Genomic DNA, 18,221 nt, shown 5'->3' on the forward strand with positions numbered 1-18,221 from the left:
CAATTATGTCAATTTCTTTCAAGCTTTCTTATTTTAAAAAAGTACACCAGAAAACTTGTACTTGTAAACATTTATTTTTTTTTCCAAACTGAAGAAAGGCTTGCATCAGCACACATTGTACAGCCTTGCAAAATTATACAGAAATTGAAAAAGGTGTCTCCTTTATATGTGCAATGAATCATTTGATGTCCAGTGATCCTCTACAAATGATGAAAAAACATATTTAAACCACTTAAGAAGTTTCCAGCACTTATCAAATGCGATTACTCTTACAGTAAAAAGAAAGAAAACTATATCAATGGGAACACAATTAAAGTGCAAACTTTTTTTGCCATTTGGGGAGTCACATTGAATTTCCTCACTTTTTATTGAAAACTAATGGGCTCCAGTTAAAAATTATCTGCAGTGTTCATTTTTCCTTTTTAATACTTATCCTGTTGGGACAGAAACAAGCTGCTCAGGAGAAGAATTTATTGGCAGTTAACATTCACATCTCTGAAGTAAATCTTGAAAGGAAAGGACTGGAGAAGGTTCTTCAGTAGTTATTGTTGGACTCCATTACCATTGGAAGAAGAACAGAGAGGAAGAAAAACGTGCTACCTTCCTTGCCATTTGCATATTGGGCTAGAAACACAGTGTTAATTCCTTAGGAGCTCTTCTCTTTCACTCCCACCTCCAGATCACTGCCCTTAAACTGATAAAGTGTGCTGGCTATGTGCAAAGGGATTACAAAACACATGTAAGAATATGGATTTTCCTTATGAACAAAGGTTTGCTGTACAACAGAGCTTTGGATCTGATACAAGAATTCGGAAATATAAAACAAAACTACTACAAAAGGGGTGTTTTAACAGCATTCTTCAGAGAAGGCTGCCTGTCCGTTTCACATCACAGCAGTGTTTTACTTGTTTTAAGTTGTTGATGATATAACTGTGTGTTTATTTCTGCATCTTCTGCCTGGATCACTAGGCTTATTTTTCAAAGGCTTTACTGTCGCATTACATCCAAGGAGTCTTTTATGAAGACAACAAAAACCCATAAACATCAAGCCAATCAAGTAGAGGAGATAAGGACATGGAAGTAATAAAGGCTGAATGTTCAGTGGAGTAGCTGTTACTGAGAACTAGCCCTTTCCAGAATGTGAAAGTCGTAGTGCTTCTTGCTTGTTCTCAGCCTAAATTTGTTCAGTGAATTACTTTGTTTCTTCAATGCATTTTGGGCTGCAGACATGGTTGGAAATGTTGCTAGAACTGTGTACGTAGATGCCAAGTCACTAAGTTTGGAAGGTTCAGTGTTCACATTACTATCTCCACTACCACAGTAGTGATGGTGGTGTTGCTGTTGCACCTGTAGAAACTGGGAATCCCGTAGCCACCGAATCTTGGCACCAACTTTAAGAAGTTCCACAAATAACTTCTCAGCTTCTGCACGGGTTATTCCTTCTGGCAGTTCAGTAATTTCTAAGACTTTTCCTACAACTGAAAAACAACAACACACGTAGGATTAAAAATGGCTCATTACATGAGACGTATGATATCCAGATCCAGACCCATCTTCAAAATGTTGTGCTTTCCTGGTAATAAAATATTGGTTCAGTTCCTTGACCCACAATTCAGTAATGCCCCTAAGTATCTAGAAGGGGCAAATGGGGCACTAACAACTATGTGGCAGCCATTTAAAAAACTTACTGAATAGAGAGTTGTAGTGTATGGACATGAAATGGCAAGTGTTACCACACAGTCTCAATAAATTACATTTTCCCCCTAGCTATTAACTGTCAAGTTTTCTACATGGTTTGAGGTTACCAGGGAATCCACTGGTGGGACAGGGAAGGCCCCTTTGGAATAGATTTAGGAAGAATGCAGGGAGGATCATCAAACTGCCTCCTTCCCTATTCTGCTGGCAGATTTCCTTCCATCAGCCATAATTGGGTATCACCCAGTAAGTTTAAGTGGCTATCACTTTCATTAGTAGTAGCAGCAGCTGCTGCAGTCACCAACTCAAAAAAAGCCTGCTGCTTCTAAATCTGTTATTTTGTAACAATTTCAACTAAATTATGGACAACTTGTGAGAGCAAGGTTTTCCAGCAAGAACCAAAGTTAGAAGTTATTTGACCCTTTTCCCTCATGGCAGAAACTACACAGGGAATGTTTCCAATACACACAACACCAGCCTGTGGGGATAGCAGTGTCAACCTCCACTTTGTGATGCTTGCAAGAGTCTTCTGCAAACTATGTCTCTATTACGGATATGTTTTAAAAAGTCCAATGGGATTTGCATGCATTCCAGATGTGGTAGCAGTTTTAAAACCAAAATCATACTCTGTCTCTCTTAATCACACAGAGAGGGGCACATTTACACAGCATACTATGCAATATCAGCTAAAGATAATGAATGTGCTTTTTTAGGTGGTGGTGGTGAAATAACAGCTGCCACAATAGAGTATGGATGCAAAGCACTATGGACAAATAGCCAATCACAGATGCTGTTGCTGCACCACATTCATCCATCTCCAGAAAACAACTGTATTTACAGAGTTATCGTAAAATGGAAACAGACATAATATACTTTCCCAGTTGCATCAAAGTTACCATAAAATAAGTCACCCACCTGGTTCTCCTGCACCAAGGTCTGCTGAAGCAGCCTTCTTGGCTGGTTTTCTTCCTCTGTTTCCATGTCTGCTACCAAGCTGACACTACCAGTGAGAGGGGTCAGACACACACACAAAGAATCAGAGGTTGATTTTCAACTCCCACAAGGGATGGAGAGTGTGACACTATCTCAGGAAAACAATTTAAAATGGTACATTCCTGCTTCCTTTTCTTGAACAAGTTTATTTGGGAAGAGGTACAGCACCACGGCATTTGAATCCATGAAGTGGCTCGTTGCTGTACTCTCTCACATACAAACAAAAATTAGTAGCATATCAGTTACACACCAGAGGAACTCAATCATTGCACTGGAGCAGGATCAATGAACCCCCTTTGAGATTAAAATGGCACAATGCCGATACTCTTTCCCTCTGCAAGAATGGATCACAGAAGGTAGATCCAGGCCAAATAAAGCCTTGATTGTCACTATCCCCAAACTTGGCTCTAACCTGGTCGTCTACAGGAATACAGAGGACAAATATACACAGAATTTTTAAGAAACGTTATGCTATTTCAAGGTCCAAGAATGATAACTGTGCTTGCAACTTAAATGATAGACTGTCTTGTTGCTAGTGTCTTAAGGTTGCATCTGAAAAATGTTTATTTTAAAGGACAATCCATACATACAGCGCTTACACTGGTATGATCCCATATTTCAGGTGAACCTAAAATCACCTCACCCTGTCAATGGACATTTGGCCTAATTTGAAATGAAACTACCTTAGTCCCCCCCCCCCTCAATTGGACCACTATATCTGCAAAAAAGTAATATTTTATTAAGGATACTTTTATCAACATAACAATTCCTCTAGTAGGAAAGCAGCTAATCTTTAATGCAAGTTCATTTTTCACTTTATAAAATGTATCTATCTGATTTACAATATAAGTTACATCCAAGTTACTGAGCTAATGTTCCCTACTGTGAAGATGGGACTTCCCTTACCTGTGGACCTGCTATGTGTCCATGTAGCAGAGCTGGAGGATTGTACTGCAATGGCTGACCAAGTAAAGGATATCTGACATCTCCTGGAGACACAAAAATCAACATAATTTCAGATTAAAATACTAATGTTATTTCTGTTCTATATTGGAACTGTCAATTATAGATTTATTTTGTAATCCTGGATGAGTTTGGCTTTCAACAAGTTCTTCAATCAAATCTAAGCAAATCTACATAGTGCAAAACTTCAATGGAGGTGCATTTTGCATGGCTTAAAAGGGGGGGCATTTTATCTGAAGAGTGAGATAATTTATAATGTATTAAGCAAAAGCTTGATGCAGGGAGTGTCCCCAATTTTCACCAATTCTCCCTTCCTGTTGCAGCTTCCTGTGGCACATCCCATGTTGATCCAGTCCCCCAATTGCAGGAGCAAGTTTTCAGGGGTTACAGCAGACTGTATCAAGAAGGGAGACATAGAATGTAACACTCCTGGAAGTTTTGATCTGTGCCAAAAGCTGCCACCACTGTTAGAAGAAAATTAGATTTGTAATACTTTCTATTACAGTAAGTTGTTATTTTCAAAACTGATGTAGCAAACAAACCAGAACTAAAAAACTATGACTAACAGCACAATCCTAACCATGCCTATTCAAAGCAAACCTATCTATTTCAAAGGGACTTCCAGGCAAGTGGGATGAGGACTGCAGCCTTAGTTTTTCTTTTTTGATAAAACTGATATGGCTGCTTTTCTGATGAGAACCATCTGCTACCTTTCAATACAAAACAGGAGGAAGAGCCATTTTTAAGTTTCTTTTTCACCAAATACACCTTGAAATTCAGTATGCCTTTCACGAGTCTTGCTTTCTGGCAGTCTATGATGTGGTAGGCTAAATAAGCAAAATTGTGGCACTGACAAGAGACCACATGCCATCATATTTACAACAGGACAAAGATACCAGAACCTTCAAAAGAACATGGTTCTCAGATTTAAAAGTTCTCAAACATTTCCTTTCAAAGTAACCCAATAACAATGTCATGTTATGTAAACAGGACACCCAACCCAAGTACTTTGTAAAAACCATTCTCTTTGGGAGGACCTCTAAAAATGATGAGTCTGTATTAACCATCTACCAACTACACTTTTACTCCAGGGAGATCCACTGTTGCAGGGGATAGAATAGTATGACCCCCTCCAAAAGATCTTCAAGATGCACGATTCTAGAGCTCTTTTATCCTAACGTGCTTTGTACTTGCACTCTAGCTCCAAGAACCTCATAAACCTAACTGCAGTAGCTTGAACAAAAATCTAATGAAGGCTTCAAGTAAGCTAGCTCCTACTTTACAGGCCTACACACAACAGTGGACAAGCAAACAGGATTTAGTATTCTGACTTTCAAATGTATATCTTGTGACAATGCCATGAAGGGTTTCTTCACAACACTATCAATATTCCAAGATAATGAAACCTGCACTGATAGCATTTAATTAGGATGGAGACAATTCCAACTTCAAGGGAATCAAATGAGAACACGGGGGGGGATGTCTTGAGAGCAAATGCTGGGGGGGGGACATGCCTGGAGAGAAACATTAAAATTTGACTCCAATTCAATGTAAGCAAGTATTCCTTTCTCAGCTAATGAGAATTCTTACCTTGTCCAGGGACAAAAGGTCTAGAGAATGGGGGCACAAGAGGAAGAGGAGCTAACGTGGGACGGATGCTCTTCATGTTTGACAGCGGAGTTGGTGCTGGCGACTGGACTGGAGAGGTGGCAGGACTACCTATTTGTGGACTATGCTGTAACTTTTATTTAAAAGAAAACAAAAGGAGAGAGGATATTATATATGAGTTTGCCAGAACAGGGGAAATTAATCCTTTTAAGTTTATTTGGGCCTTATTTAAATCAGCTTCGTAAACTGCAAGTGAACTGTGAATCTGTATGGACTGAAATTATCTCAGTTAGCTTTGCAACTCTTACAAAGAGAAGATTCTGTTATGCAGTTGTGATATATAAAATCAGAGTCCTTATAAAGTTATTCCTTCCATGACTGGCAAGATGATTAACTTAAGAAGATCAGCTGGCTCTCTTATTACACATATGAGACAGCAAGCCTTGTTAAAATACTATTTGAGGGACTGTCCCAAACACTAGTGGACTATTTCTTTTCCTGCAGGATTGGGCCTGCTTTCCCTAACCAATCTTCTGGTGGGCATGAGTGAAGACACTGAACTATGGAAGATCCAAAACAATAAATAAATGGCAACTTTCTGCTGGTGATCTCTAGCTTTCTCAGCTGTTTCCCACAAGATATAATATTTAGACATGGAAACAAGTATTTTTAAAAAATTGCCATGGGCTAAGATTGATGAAATGAAACCTCCCCCCCTTTCTTTTTAAAGGAGATGGTATACCTGTGCAGAGCTGTCCAAAGTGCCAAAATCTGTCGACTTCTGCCCTCTTTGATGGTCACAGTAATATTTATTTTGTTTCCACTGGGGAGGCGAATGAGGTCGAGGCTGGGGATTGTTGGGTATACTGAGTTGCATCATTACCATTGCCCCACCTGGTGGTGGTGCTACTGCTCCAAAAGAAGAACAGGAAAAAATGGTGTTTACATTCCTAGCTTACACTTTCATAAAGATTGCTCCCACCTGCTAAGATCACCAATGAAAATCCTGCTCCATGTTCCACCAATGCGAGAGGTTGGGGTGGGACACAGGATAGGACTTTCATAAGCTTCGGAAGCAATTAGGCAGTCCTTCAGGCCACTTTTTATACACGTTGTGTTTACTGCACAATAAGTGAATGCAAACAATTTTCCTGAGGGAGGGGGACTAGAGATCATATAGAAACACGTCTTCAAAATCCCAAATAATATCAATTAGAAACTACCAGAGCACGCTGTTAAGCTATTATTTTTTCCTTCTATCTTTAAAATTTCACCAAGAACACCTGACAAAAATACTAATTATTCTCTGAAATGGTGAGGATTGACTACTTGTTGCTTTTTGAGCACCACCACACACACCAAAAAAAGGATACATAGGCTACCCACTGCTAGCTGGACCTTCCTGTAGACCAATAACTTAGTTCATCTATCTCCTGCCCTTTCTTGAAGGATCTCAAGGTGGCAGAAATGGGTCCACCTTCCCAAGTTTACTCTTTCCATAACTTTGTGAGATAGATTAGGTTTAGCTGGAGTAACAAAAATATTTAAGGCCAGGTCAGGCAAGCAGCCAGTTAACATCATTGCCTCCATCCCACCCTCCCTTAATTGCTCCATTTGCTGCTCCTGCCAGAAGAGGTCTGCCTAAATTTAGAGAATTCTACCCCATATCCCATCATACATTCCTCAGAAGGCTGCCCTTGGCCCTCTTGATAGACTTTTTAGGGGGCACAGGGGGGATGAGGGTTCAGAAAAGTATTAATTTCATTGACATGCAAATAGTGTTTGTTTGTTTTTAAGAAAATGACTCCATGATGAGAGAAAGGGACTAATTGTCATGATTCTCTTTTCATACCTGCACACTGTTGTCCTTGGAGTTGTTGAGAGTTGCAGGGTGATGTTGTCCTAGGAAACTGTATCTGCTCTGATCCTGGAGGCTGAAGATATGCTACTGATGAGCTGCAGGAGGTTTGGGGGGTGGAAAAAAACACACCAGGTATATTAAATGCAAACGTTATGCCATAGCCATAATGTCTGCAGTGCATGAAAGCCATTTAATTAAATTATAATTGTAGCAGCAGCTGCAAATGATCTGGATTTCAACCTATTAACAGGAGAACAAAAATGTAATTTTTTAACTACAGAAAGTAGAGCTAAAATGGAAATTTTACTCACCGTGAATTTCTATTTGAAGATAGGGCTGGAGGACATTCCTCAGTAGGGATGACTCCTCCTACTGGTCCTGACAGGCAGGGTCTTGAAGCTTCTTCATCTCCTCTCCTGGGGAAGGAGTTGTCCCTCTCTCCAGACCAAACTGACAGAGCCAGGAACACTCATCAGGCCCCATATCCGCAACCATTCAGACATCCCTAACGTGGAAGCCTATACTTGGAAACAGCTGCAGAGAAGTGACAGACCAACACAGAATGCTGGGGGGAAAGTCACACAGGAAGGAAGACACACAATACTAAACAATGTGTGCAAATGTAAGGTGCTAGCAGAAGCCCTAACTCCCCCACTCCAGAAGGTCGAAGCAGAGGAATGAGAGGTGGGTGGAATGTCCTCCAGCCCTATCTTTAAATAGAAATTCACGATGAGTAAAATTTCCATTCTTGCTAGATAGGGCTGGAGGACATTCCTCAGTAGGGATATGACTGAGCAGTGTACTAGAACTCCGGGTGGGATTCCTCTAGCTAGGAGGCAACACCTTCTGGAGCACCTTCCTACCAAATGCAGCATCGGCTGATGAGAATGAGTCTATTTTGTAGTGCCTGATGAAGGTGTGTGGAGAAGCCCATGTAGCCACCCTACAGATATCTGTTATCGGGAAACATCCCTTAAATGCTGCAGAAGCCGCCCCCGCCCGAATTGAGTGTCCTGTGGTACCCAATGGGGGTCCTTTACCCAGCGCTTCATATGCATGTGCTATTGCCGCTCTGAGCCAGCGCAAGATAGAGTAGATCATCACCTTACACCCCTTTGATTCCCCAGAGAAGGCCACGAAGAGGGCCTCTGACCTCCTGAACTCTAAGGAACGTTCTAGGTAGAAACGAAGAGCCCTCCTCACATCAAGGGAGTGCCACCTGTGTTCCTGGGCACAGGCGGAAGTGGGGCAGAAAGAAGGGAGAACCACCTCCTGTGACCTATGGAAAACGGAACTGATTTTAGGTAGGAATGCTGGGTATGGTCGGATGACCACCTTGTCCTGGTGGAACACACACAGTTGAGGGTCCGAGGACAATGCCCCTAACTTGGAAACTCTGCGTGCCAAAGTAATGGATACCAGAAAAACTGTTTTGAATGTCAAGAGGTTCAGGAGGCAGGTAGCCATTGGTTTGAATAGCAGTTCTGTTAACGCCGTCAACACCCAGTTAAGGTTCCAGTATGGAAACTTGTAAATCATTGGTGGGGAAACAAGTGTCACCCTCTTAGAAAACGTTTAAGGAATGGGTTGGAGGAAAGCGGAGGGGCCCCTAGTCTTAATAAAATACTACTAAGTGATGCTGCTTGTCTCTTGATGGTGGCTGCGCTCAGGCCCTTATCTAGGCCCGACTGGAGAAACCCCAGGGGGGCCTTGATGTCTCGAGACAAAGGTTCCACTGTGTTCACAGAGCACTAGGACAAGAAAACATTCCACGTGGACAAGTAAACCCTGTCTGTGGACTGTCTACGCGAGGCCAGTAGCGTGTCAAGCACTTTCCCCTTAGAGCCCTTGCCACTCAACCACAACTGCTCAGCCTTCAAGCTGTTAGCCGGAACACCTCTGGTTGAGGGTGGCAGAATGGGCCCTGAATCAGAAGATGCGTTTGAACGGGGACCTGCCATGGTGTCTCGACTGACATGTTCAGCAGGCCCGGAAACCAGGGTTGTCGAGGCCAATACGGTGTCACGAGAATAATTTCCGCCTTCAATGTCCGAACCCGCTGGATTGTGCGTTGTATCAGCCCGAACGGAGGAAAGGCATACAGGAGGCCTTGTGGCCAATGCAGAACAAGGGAGTTTGTGCCATGAGCCTGGTGACACGGTGTTCTTGTGAAGAACCTGTCTAGCTGTGCGTTTTCAGGTGTGGCAAAGAGATCCACTGCCGGTTCTCCCCACCTGTTGGAAAACTGCTGGGTTCAGTTGCCATTCCGCCTCCTTGATTGCTGTACTGATAAGCCAGTTGGCTACAAAGTTGTTTGTGCCCGCCAGGTGTTCAGCCTTCAGAGGCAAGATGCCGCTCCGCCCATTTGAAGAGACGCTCTGCCTCGAGCATTAGGCCCTTCGATCTTGTGCCCCCTTGTCTGCTGACATAAGCTTTCGCAGATGAGTTGTCGGTGCATATGAGGAGATGCCTCCCCTTGATCTCTGGTGCAAATGCCTGCAGGCCCAGCCTGATGGCCCATAACTCTAATACATTTATATGGAGCTCCGCCTCCATTGTTGACCATGTACCCTGGGCTATGTTGTGGTTCAGGTGAGCCCCCCATCCGTACAAGCTTGTGTCTGAGGTCATGATTATGTGTGGAGGATCTTCCAGGCTGACCCCTTGGACCAACCTCTAAGGCTCCAGCCATAACCGGAGCTCTGTTCTCACAGTCGGAGGAACGGGGACCGAGTGTCTGTGTCGTAGAAGAATTGCCTTCTGGTAGGGCAAAAGGATCTGTTGTAACATTCTTTAGTGAAATTGGGCCCAATTAACTACGTCATATGCTGAGACCATTGACCCCAAGAGCCGGGCTAGACTCATCAAGTCCATTTCTGGTGATGACCCCGCTTCCCGAAGCAGCAGCTGAAGTCCTGAAGCCCTTTCTTCAGTGAGCCTCATGTGGAAAAGTTGCATGTCCAGGACCACCCTTAAGTGCGGAATAGTTTGGGATGGGGTCAGCAAGCTCTTCTCCAAGTTCACTATGAAGCCCAGTCCCTGGAGCCATGCCAAGGTGAGATGGGTGTCTGTGCGTGACTGGTCCCTGGATGATGCTCTCACCAAGATGTCATCCAGATAGGGATGCACACATATCCCCATTGTCCTGAGATGTGCCACCGCAGCAACCAGGACCTTGGTGAAAACCCTTGGGGCTGAGGAAATGCCAAAAGGCAAAGCCCTGTACTGGAAATGTCTGTTGTTGTATGAGAACCGGAGAAAGCATCTGTGCTGTCTGCAAATTGGAATGTGTACATATCCTTGGAGACGTCCACAGAGATCACCCTTTTCTTAGGGCTGCAGTAATGGAACAAAGGGTTTCCATTTTGAACTGTTTCCTGGCCACCCACATGTTGACCCATTTGAGATCCAAAATAGCCCGTGTATTGCCATTTTTGTTGTTTACTAAGAAAAAATTTGAATAGACCCCTGATTTCCTCTCTGAGGGAACTACAGTCTCTATTGCCCGAATGTACAACAGGTGCGGAATAGCTTCCAGGTAGTGCAGGTGCTTCTCCGGTTTTCGAGACCTTGGGGTGGGTCAAAACCGGTCGTGTGGAATTTGAACAAACTCTATGGCATATCCCATGGACACCATGTGCAGCACCCAGTTGCCTGAGGTGATGTCTCTCCAGCGGGGGGCAAACTCTAGAAGCCTTGCTCCCACCCCGCGAGAGGCCTCTGGGAACCGCCAGTCAGGAGGAGGGGACCTTTTGGGCACCCTTCTGGGTCCTCCCTGAGGAGAAGGTGCCTCCCAATTTAGAGGAGGAAGCGTGCCCACCCCCTCTGTCTTGTCTGCCCCAACGAGGCCTGTTGGAAGGCTCACTGCGAAATCTAGAAGGCTGCCTTGAGGAATGAAAAAGCTGGTTCTGCCTGCCCTTCCGTTCCTCTTTTTTAGCCATAGGGAGTGCTTTCTTTTTGTCCCTAGTTTCCATCAGGTGAGCCTCGAGGGGCTCACCGAACAGCTTAGAACTTGAGAAAGGTAGGGCAGTGAGGCGAATCTGTGACCCTGCATCTACTGCCCACTGCCTGAGCCAAATGTTACGTCGTGCCACTGTGGAGGCAGCCACAGACCGCGCCACAAATTGTAGGGCGTCCATGGATGCATCAGCTGACAGAGCAGAGTCATACGCCATTTTCTTTAAACCATCCTTAACGGATTTTGAGACATCGTCCCGTACACCCAACTCTTCAGCCCACATAAAGACTGCTCTGGAAAAAACTGAGGAAGTGGCTGCTGCTCTGAAGCTGACCGCATCTGCTTCAAAACTCCCGCGAAGACCCACTTCGACTCGCTTATCGCATTGGTCCTTGGCCCCCCCTCCCCTTCTGTTGGGAACACTGCGGAACTTGCAAGGGCAGCAATAGGCGGGTCCACTGTGGGAAAACGCAGCCTTGCCATGATCCTGTCAGCAAAGACATAATGCTTCTTTGTCCACTTGCCAGGGAGCTTTGATTTACATGGTGATGACCATTCAGCATCCCACACGTCATCAAATGCCTGGGGAAAAGAAACAGTAGCCTGCTTGGTGTCCATGGAGGGGAAAGCCTTTTTAGCTCCTGCCGAGGCTGACTGGGTGGATCCCTTGCATCCCACCTCTATCTCTGGCAGCTGCAGCACTCTGCGTGCCTTCAATAGGAGTGGCTGAAAGACCTCTGGAGCAAAAAGCCTAGGTTGCGTCTGGGTCACCTCTATGTCCTCACCAGACAGCTCCCCCTCTTCCCTGTCCGGCTCGAGTAGATCTTCGGAGTCTGACAGCTCCGCCTGTGGGACAGGGGCCTGCATGGGCGACTGTACCTGTGCCGGCCGTGCCTGAGCCATCGAGGGTGAGGAGCCTGTGTGGGTCTGGGCGGAGTGCCTCATTACCCCCCCAAACTCGCTGCGACTGAGGGGATCCTTATCACCGATAGGTGCTACCTTGACTTGCTCGCCGTGTGTTATAGCAGTGGGTGGGGGTGAAACCCCCCCGACTGAACACTTGATTGGAAAGGGAAGAGGACCTGGAATGGATGTGTCACGATGGTGAACTGCCATGACTGTCCTCCCTGCTGGAGTCAGTGGAGGGGGAAAAGCACCTCCGCTTTCCCCTATGGGAGTGCTTCCTCGAGTGTCTGCGCTTCTTACGTTTAAGGGCGTGTTGGAGAGAACCACTGATTTCAGAAGTGATAAACTCCTTAACCCAAGTCATGAACTTGGGAAACTGAGAGTGGGGGGGAAAACATCCATACCTTCTTCTAGGAGATTCATTCCCCTGCTGTCTACGCTCAGGGACGGAGATAAGACTGGTTGCCATGACTCCTCTATGTCCCTTGCCTCCCCTATGTGGCAGGGCTCTTGGTGGGAAGGCAGGGGGTGAGGCCATGATATGGCAGCCTTGACTCCCTGACGCTGAGGGAAGAGCATGTGAAGTCGCTTCAAAGGCGAGCCGCTCAACCCCCTGCTGAGAGATGCTCTCCGGTGAGGAGACAAACGTTGTTCTTCCTATAGAAGTGGGGGGGTGCAGAAGCCACGATCCCGCTAAATGTGAGCATTGTGGAAACGCGGCTCCAAAGCGAGGGCAAAGTCTCTCGTCTGAGCGGCTGCTGCTACTGCTGGGATGCTGCAGCTAGCCACGCTCTGCCCTTCTTCAACCTCCGTTCCGATGCCGGGGAGCCCAGCTGGGTTCAGCCAAACCTCCTGAGCCCCAGGCCCGCGGGGTGAAGGCAGGGAAGGGGAGGGAAACAGACAGGGAGTTATTAAGACAGATGTAAGGAGAGGAGAGAATTAGCATGTGTAAAGACGCTGAGAAAGAGAAATGAAAAACAAAGGAAGCAGCTCTGAGAGTAGAGAAGAGAGAATAAACACCCAACCTTCACTGACCGCAGGCAGGGCCAGTCTGGGGAGAGGGACGACTCCTCCCCCAGGAGAGGAGACGAAGAAGCCTCGAGACCCTGCCTGTCACGACCAGTAGGAGGAGTCATCCCTACTGAGGAATGTCCTCCAGCCCTATCTAGCAAATGGTCATATTACGTTGCACTCCTGCCATCCTGGCAAAATAGTTAAATAGTAATAATATAGGTCTGGCTAGCTTCAACACTCCTCTTTGGCCTTTGTGGAATGAAGAAACGAGTCAAGCCTACGTAGGATAACTGACCTAGAGTTTGGTTGGACACGTTGTTCTTTCTTGCCGTTTTGTCATTTTATAATTCATTTGTCATTTTATAATTAAAACAGTGATTTATATGCTCTAGGATAAATGAATGCCACTCACAATTTATATTAATAATATTTAAAATGACAGTGTGAAACATTTGCTGTAGGGGGAAAATTAGTGACTGTTCTCCTTTCTCTAATCTTCTTGTGAATTATTCATGGAGTGACTTTTGGAAAGGTGACCAAGCTTTGAAGATTGCCATTAATGCAACATATTACTGCAAACTGCTGACTTAAAAAAAAGCCGCTTTTAAAGCAAGACACACAAAGATCAAAGGAACCCTAAATATTAAAAGGAACGGATACAAAGATAACCTACTGGCAAGATTTTTTTTCTTTTCCAGTAAATATAAACAAAGCCAGAACTCTGCACCAAGGTGAACTCAACATTCATTTTATACTACTTCTGCAGAATAACAGGGGATAACAGCTGTGCAGGATACCATTGCTATGTTCCCAGAAACTCATCAATTTTTATTGATAAGGGACTGAAATTGGACTTAAGTGGGATATTAAAGTTGTGTGGATACTTAATTCAGTGTCCAGCGATATATCCATGTTTGTGTAGTACAACCATGGAAGACAGTCAGTTGTAGGTATCCATTTGCAGGTACTGCTAATGCTTTGTCATTAGGGAGTAATTATAAGTTTTTTCACCTGTGACAAATCAGTTTATTCATTCTAATGCAGAAATCCATTGAAAGATCTATAGAAAGAAATTCTGCATTATGTCCTTCCACCCTATGGAATGGAACAGTGGGATGGGTGTTCCACAAACACAATAGGAGGTACTAACAGAGTAATAAACACCTTTTGGACCAATTGAAGAATAAACCTCAAAATGTGGGCTATAATCCTATTCACACTAACCCTGGAAGCAAGTCCCTCTAATTCAATGGGGTTTACTCTTGAGTAGGTATGTACAGGACTGCACTTTGAGACATCTTAGTTTATCTTTTAGTACTTAAAGAAAAATCAGAACAATTTTTATGAACGCCACCATCAGTGTTGTATTGACAGTAATAACAGCTCTATGAATATCATTAGAACTACTACATATTTCTCAAATGCTTGACTAAATCCATCTGAAGCATTAGCAGCTTCAGCACTCACTGTGTAAATCACAATCTTCTTTATGGTGGTGCCAATGAAATGATACAATTGTACAAGATATTGCTTTTGTTATACTTAAATCACAATGCACATATGCTATATGATGCATTATTTAAAGATTGCAATTAAGAACTTTTTTTAAAATAATTTTTTAATTCAAATTTTCATAAAACAAACAAAACAAAATCAAAAACATAACACAATAAAAATAAAAATAATAAAAAAATTTTTTTGACTTCCGACTTGTCACAGATCAGCTATAAATATATAATATATATCAAACCTGTCCCTTAATACATACAAATTAAGAACTTCTAAGGGATCAACTTGTAAATAGACTTTTATTTTAAAAAAATCTTATTCTTTAAAATTGCTTCAGCATAATTTCCCATCATTAGTATGGGTTGCAGTGTTAATAATAAATCTATCAACATTTCTTTACTTAAACACAAAAATTAATCTTACACATTTATTCCTTCATTTTTAAACAATGAACATATTTATTTACGATTAAGGAGTAGGAAGCAAGCCAATACACTCTCAATGTCAGGGGGAAAATGGGAGAGCTGTCATGCAGGTGGAATGAAATCTGACAAGAATATTTTGACAGCAGTACCGGGGGCTTGGGAACAGAATAACGGTTCTTTCAAATCAGCATACTGTTGACAATCTGCCCCCCACCTTTTAGTTGGTTCAAGGGTTCTCTGGAACGTATCAAATTTTACAAAAGCCAGAACAGGCCACCTACAGACTGACATAAATGAAGCAGATAGCTTAGGCAATTTTTCTACTTGCTCTGGGACTACTGCCAAATTAACTCCATCCAAGAAACCAGGATTGCATAGACACACAGTTTGAGCAGTCAAGATGCTGTGGAAATGGACTCATTATGCTATATATAGGCATATAATTCCTTGTCTGAGATCTAGATCAGAGATCAGTTCTGCAGCAGAAGCTGGCTGTACACACAGCAAATCAGTTGGTACTTGCAACATGAGACCCCACATCTCTGGAGCAACTTTGCTGCTCTTTGTAAATGATCATTTTTAATGCTGTGTTTTTCTCGTCTCTCATTTTTTGGCAAGGTAGCCAGCACAGCTTAAGAGTGGGGAGGGGGACAAGACAACCAACAACAGCAATTAAAATATTGATGCATGACTCTCCAGTGGGTTGTGAATGTGCAGGGAAAGCTGGGCTCTTATTGTGTCAGAAAAAACGGGGCAAGTCCCATTTAAAACGGTGTATCTTTTTGCACCGTATGTATACATTGTTCACAATGCTTAAGAACAAAAATGTCCATGTCTGGGATACACAGCACAGAAACTGTTTCATTTTCTAGAAACCAACAAAGTTCAATGTTTGTTTACAAAAACACATACCCCACCCCACAAAACAAGCTGAGGAAGCAGAGCCTCCTTGAAACAAGGTATCATTTCTGTCCTTTGCACAGCTACCTTCTTCTCAAACTTCCTAGTTCCATTCCTTCCACCACATATCTATTTTACTTCTTCTTCATGTGACTAGCTCTGTAAATTCTCAATTTTTAAAAAAGAGGTATCAGAATAAAATTATGCTAACTTGCTTTCCTTATGAGTATAAAAAGGTATGTTTCATTAGCACAAATTTTGGTATTTGTTGATAAAATTTAATAATTTAACAATGCAGCTGGATAAAAACAATTTTACTAAGCAACTGTAGCCCATATTTTCAGAACATTGCTGAGTATGCTAATGTTCAGCTTTAGCTGCAATACACAACAAGGCTCAGCAGTGAGGATACCTGTGCTCAATGCCAAACAGGCTGATAAGCTGACGAGAGCACACCAGCACCTGGCTATGTTATAGATACTTAAAAAGCAACCCAAACACACTGTGATGGGAATCTGATATATTTATTTAGACTTTTTAACACTGCTTACTCCAGTAAGATTAAGAACTGCAAGCACCAAAAAGCAAGGAGCCAGCAGTTTAAACACAGAAAAGCTAAGAATGCATCTTAATCACATGGTGTGGTTTGATGGCAAATGAGGTCACCACCTTGCTAAAGCTAAGCAGGTCTGGGTCTGGTCAGTGTCTGGATCGGTGACTTCCTTGGAACCACATGTATGCCAACTTGGGTTCCATGATGGAAAAAGATGTAGATGTTAATAAATAAATAAGAATCTTGAGTACAATAATACACTTGAGCATATGATGATGAAAATAATAGCAACAACTGAGTTCCTTGGGCTGAGGTGTTGTAGGACTAAGTTTAAGCCTCACTATATTGACAGAACTTGAGGCATGGCACAATGCTGATGGAACTCCCCAGATGTGTCAGTGGAAAATTCCATCAGTGAAATGACCAAAATGGGGCAGAGTCATAGGCAGGATATTATTGCTGTACAATAAAGGCTTTGACTTTGTTGCTATGAAGTGGTAGATGGGAATCCTTTTTGCATAGTATGATCTGGCTTCAGCTGATGTCAGGATTGGACTATGAGAGGGGCAGGCAGAGAGTTCTCCACTCTTTGCTCACTCAAGTTCCCTAGACTGTGAGAAGGCAGTCTCTCAAGGTGCACAAATAAGACTGCTGCTGCTGCCAAGGTGTACAAAGAAGTCAGCTTGGGCATGGGTGGTGGTGACAAAGGTATGATTGTCTAAACCAGACCAATATACTCCTTGATTGGTCTGACTAGTGGTTTTAGGATCACACTGATACTGTCTTAAGAATTTGATTGTTGTGCTGAAAATGTAATGTAAATCACAGTGAGAAGCCAGTAGTGCTGGTATTAGTAGGATGCTGGTGGTTTTTTTAAAAAAGGAACATCCAAATTTTATTATTTTTGAATACATTTGTACAATTTATTCAAAGTGCAAAAATAAAAAATAGGATTTGCTTTTCCTGCAAGGAGGAGGGAAGACAAGCACGGAGCAACAATTTGACAAAAGAAATCTATGCCCAGTCAGTCTATGGTTTCTGAAGCTTTAGCAGACATGCCCTGCACAATAACATTTCTTCACTATCATGGCCACTAGGTATTTCCCCTTTAATAATAAAATAAAATGTTGTCATGAACAGAGCTTGGAAAAGTTACTTTTTTGAACTACAACTCCCATCAGCCCAATCCAGTGGCCATGCTGGCTGGGGGTGATGGGAGTTGTAGTTCAAAAAAGTAACTTTTCTAAGCTCTGGTCATGAAACTAAGGGTAGTATTCAATGCTCATCCTACGCAGTGTATACCCACTGAAGTTGCTAGACACAACTAACTTAGGTTCATTAATTTCAGTGGATGTACTCTGTGTAGGAGTTAGTTGACAACAATCCTAAATTCTGTCTACATACAATAAAACTCTGCCTCTATATGTGAAATTGTGTGAAAAATTCTTGTAAATACATCAGACCAGGTTACTAAAGATCAATGCAACAACTTTTTTTAATAAATTGCTTTTCCTGCTGCTTTTTTCTTGTGGATTCTGGTGGCTTTGAGCACAAACATTTCTGGGAAAGTGGCATACAAAATTAATATATGATCCAATCTAAAAACCAGGTTAAACTCACCTTAAATTATTCTGTTGTCCAGATGGAATGACACTGTAGTAAACTGGCATTCCTGATGTGGATAGTCCTTGGTTAGACTGACTGGGAATAACAACTGGCTGTTGATATGTCTGCTGGGACATACCATGGGAACCTTGAGCCATTGAAACCTAAGAATCAGAAGTGCACTGAGATCTCTAATAAAGTTTTTTTAAAAAGAAACTTTACATATTTATT

General features: G+C 43.0%; 1 protein-coding gene across 11 annotated transcripts in view; it reads right to left on the bottom strand.

Annotated features, from left to right (window-relative positions):
* Positions 1 to 55: 55 nt before the first annotated feature.
* R3HDM1 (R3H domain containing 1) overlaps positions 56 to 18,221 on the bottom strand; it is a 149,245-nt gene continuing 131,079 nt past the window's right edge. For all 11 annotated transcript variants that reach the window (XM_061608910.1, XM_061608911.1, XM_061608914.1 and 8 more), the window contains 7 exons: positions 18,006 to 18,154; positions 7,112 to 7,215; positions 6,002 to 6,168; positions 5,242 to 5,392; positions 3,595 to 3,677; positions 2,611 to 2,695; positions 56 to 1,478 (listed from right to left, as the gene is read on the bottom strand). In XM_061608910.1, the coding sequence (XP_061464894.1) occupies positions 1,114 to 1,478; positions 2,611 to 2,695; positions 3,595 to 3,677; positions 5,242 to 5,392; positions 6,002 to 6,168; positions 7,112 to 7,215; positions 18,006 to 18,154 (1,104 nt within the window). In that variant the 3' untranslated portion in view covers positions 56 to 1,113. The remainder of the gene's footprint in view (positions 1,479 to 2,610; positions 2,696 to 3,594; positions 3,678 to 5,241; positions 5,393 to 6,001; positions 6,169 to 7,111; positions 7,216 to 18,005; positions 18,155 to 18,221) is intronic.

Source organism: Rhineura floridana, chromosome 2 (assembly GCF_030035675.1).
Source record: "Rhineura floridana isolate rRhiFlo1 chromosome 2, rRhiFlo1.hap2, whole genome shotgun sequence".
Classification (NCBI taxonomy): Eukaryota; Metazoa; Chordata; class Lepidosauria; order Squamata; family Rhineuridae; genus Rhineura; species Rhineura floridana.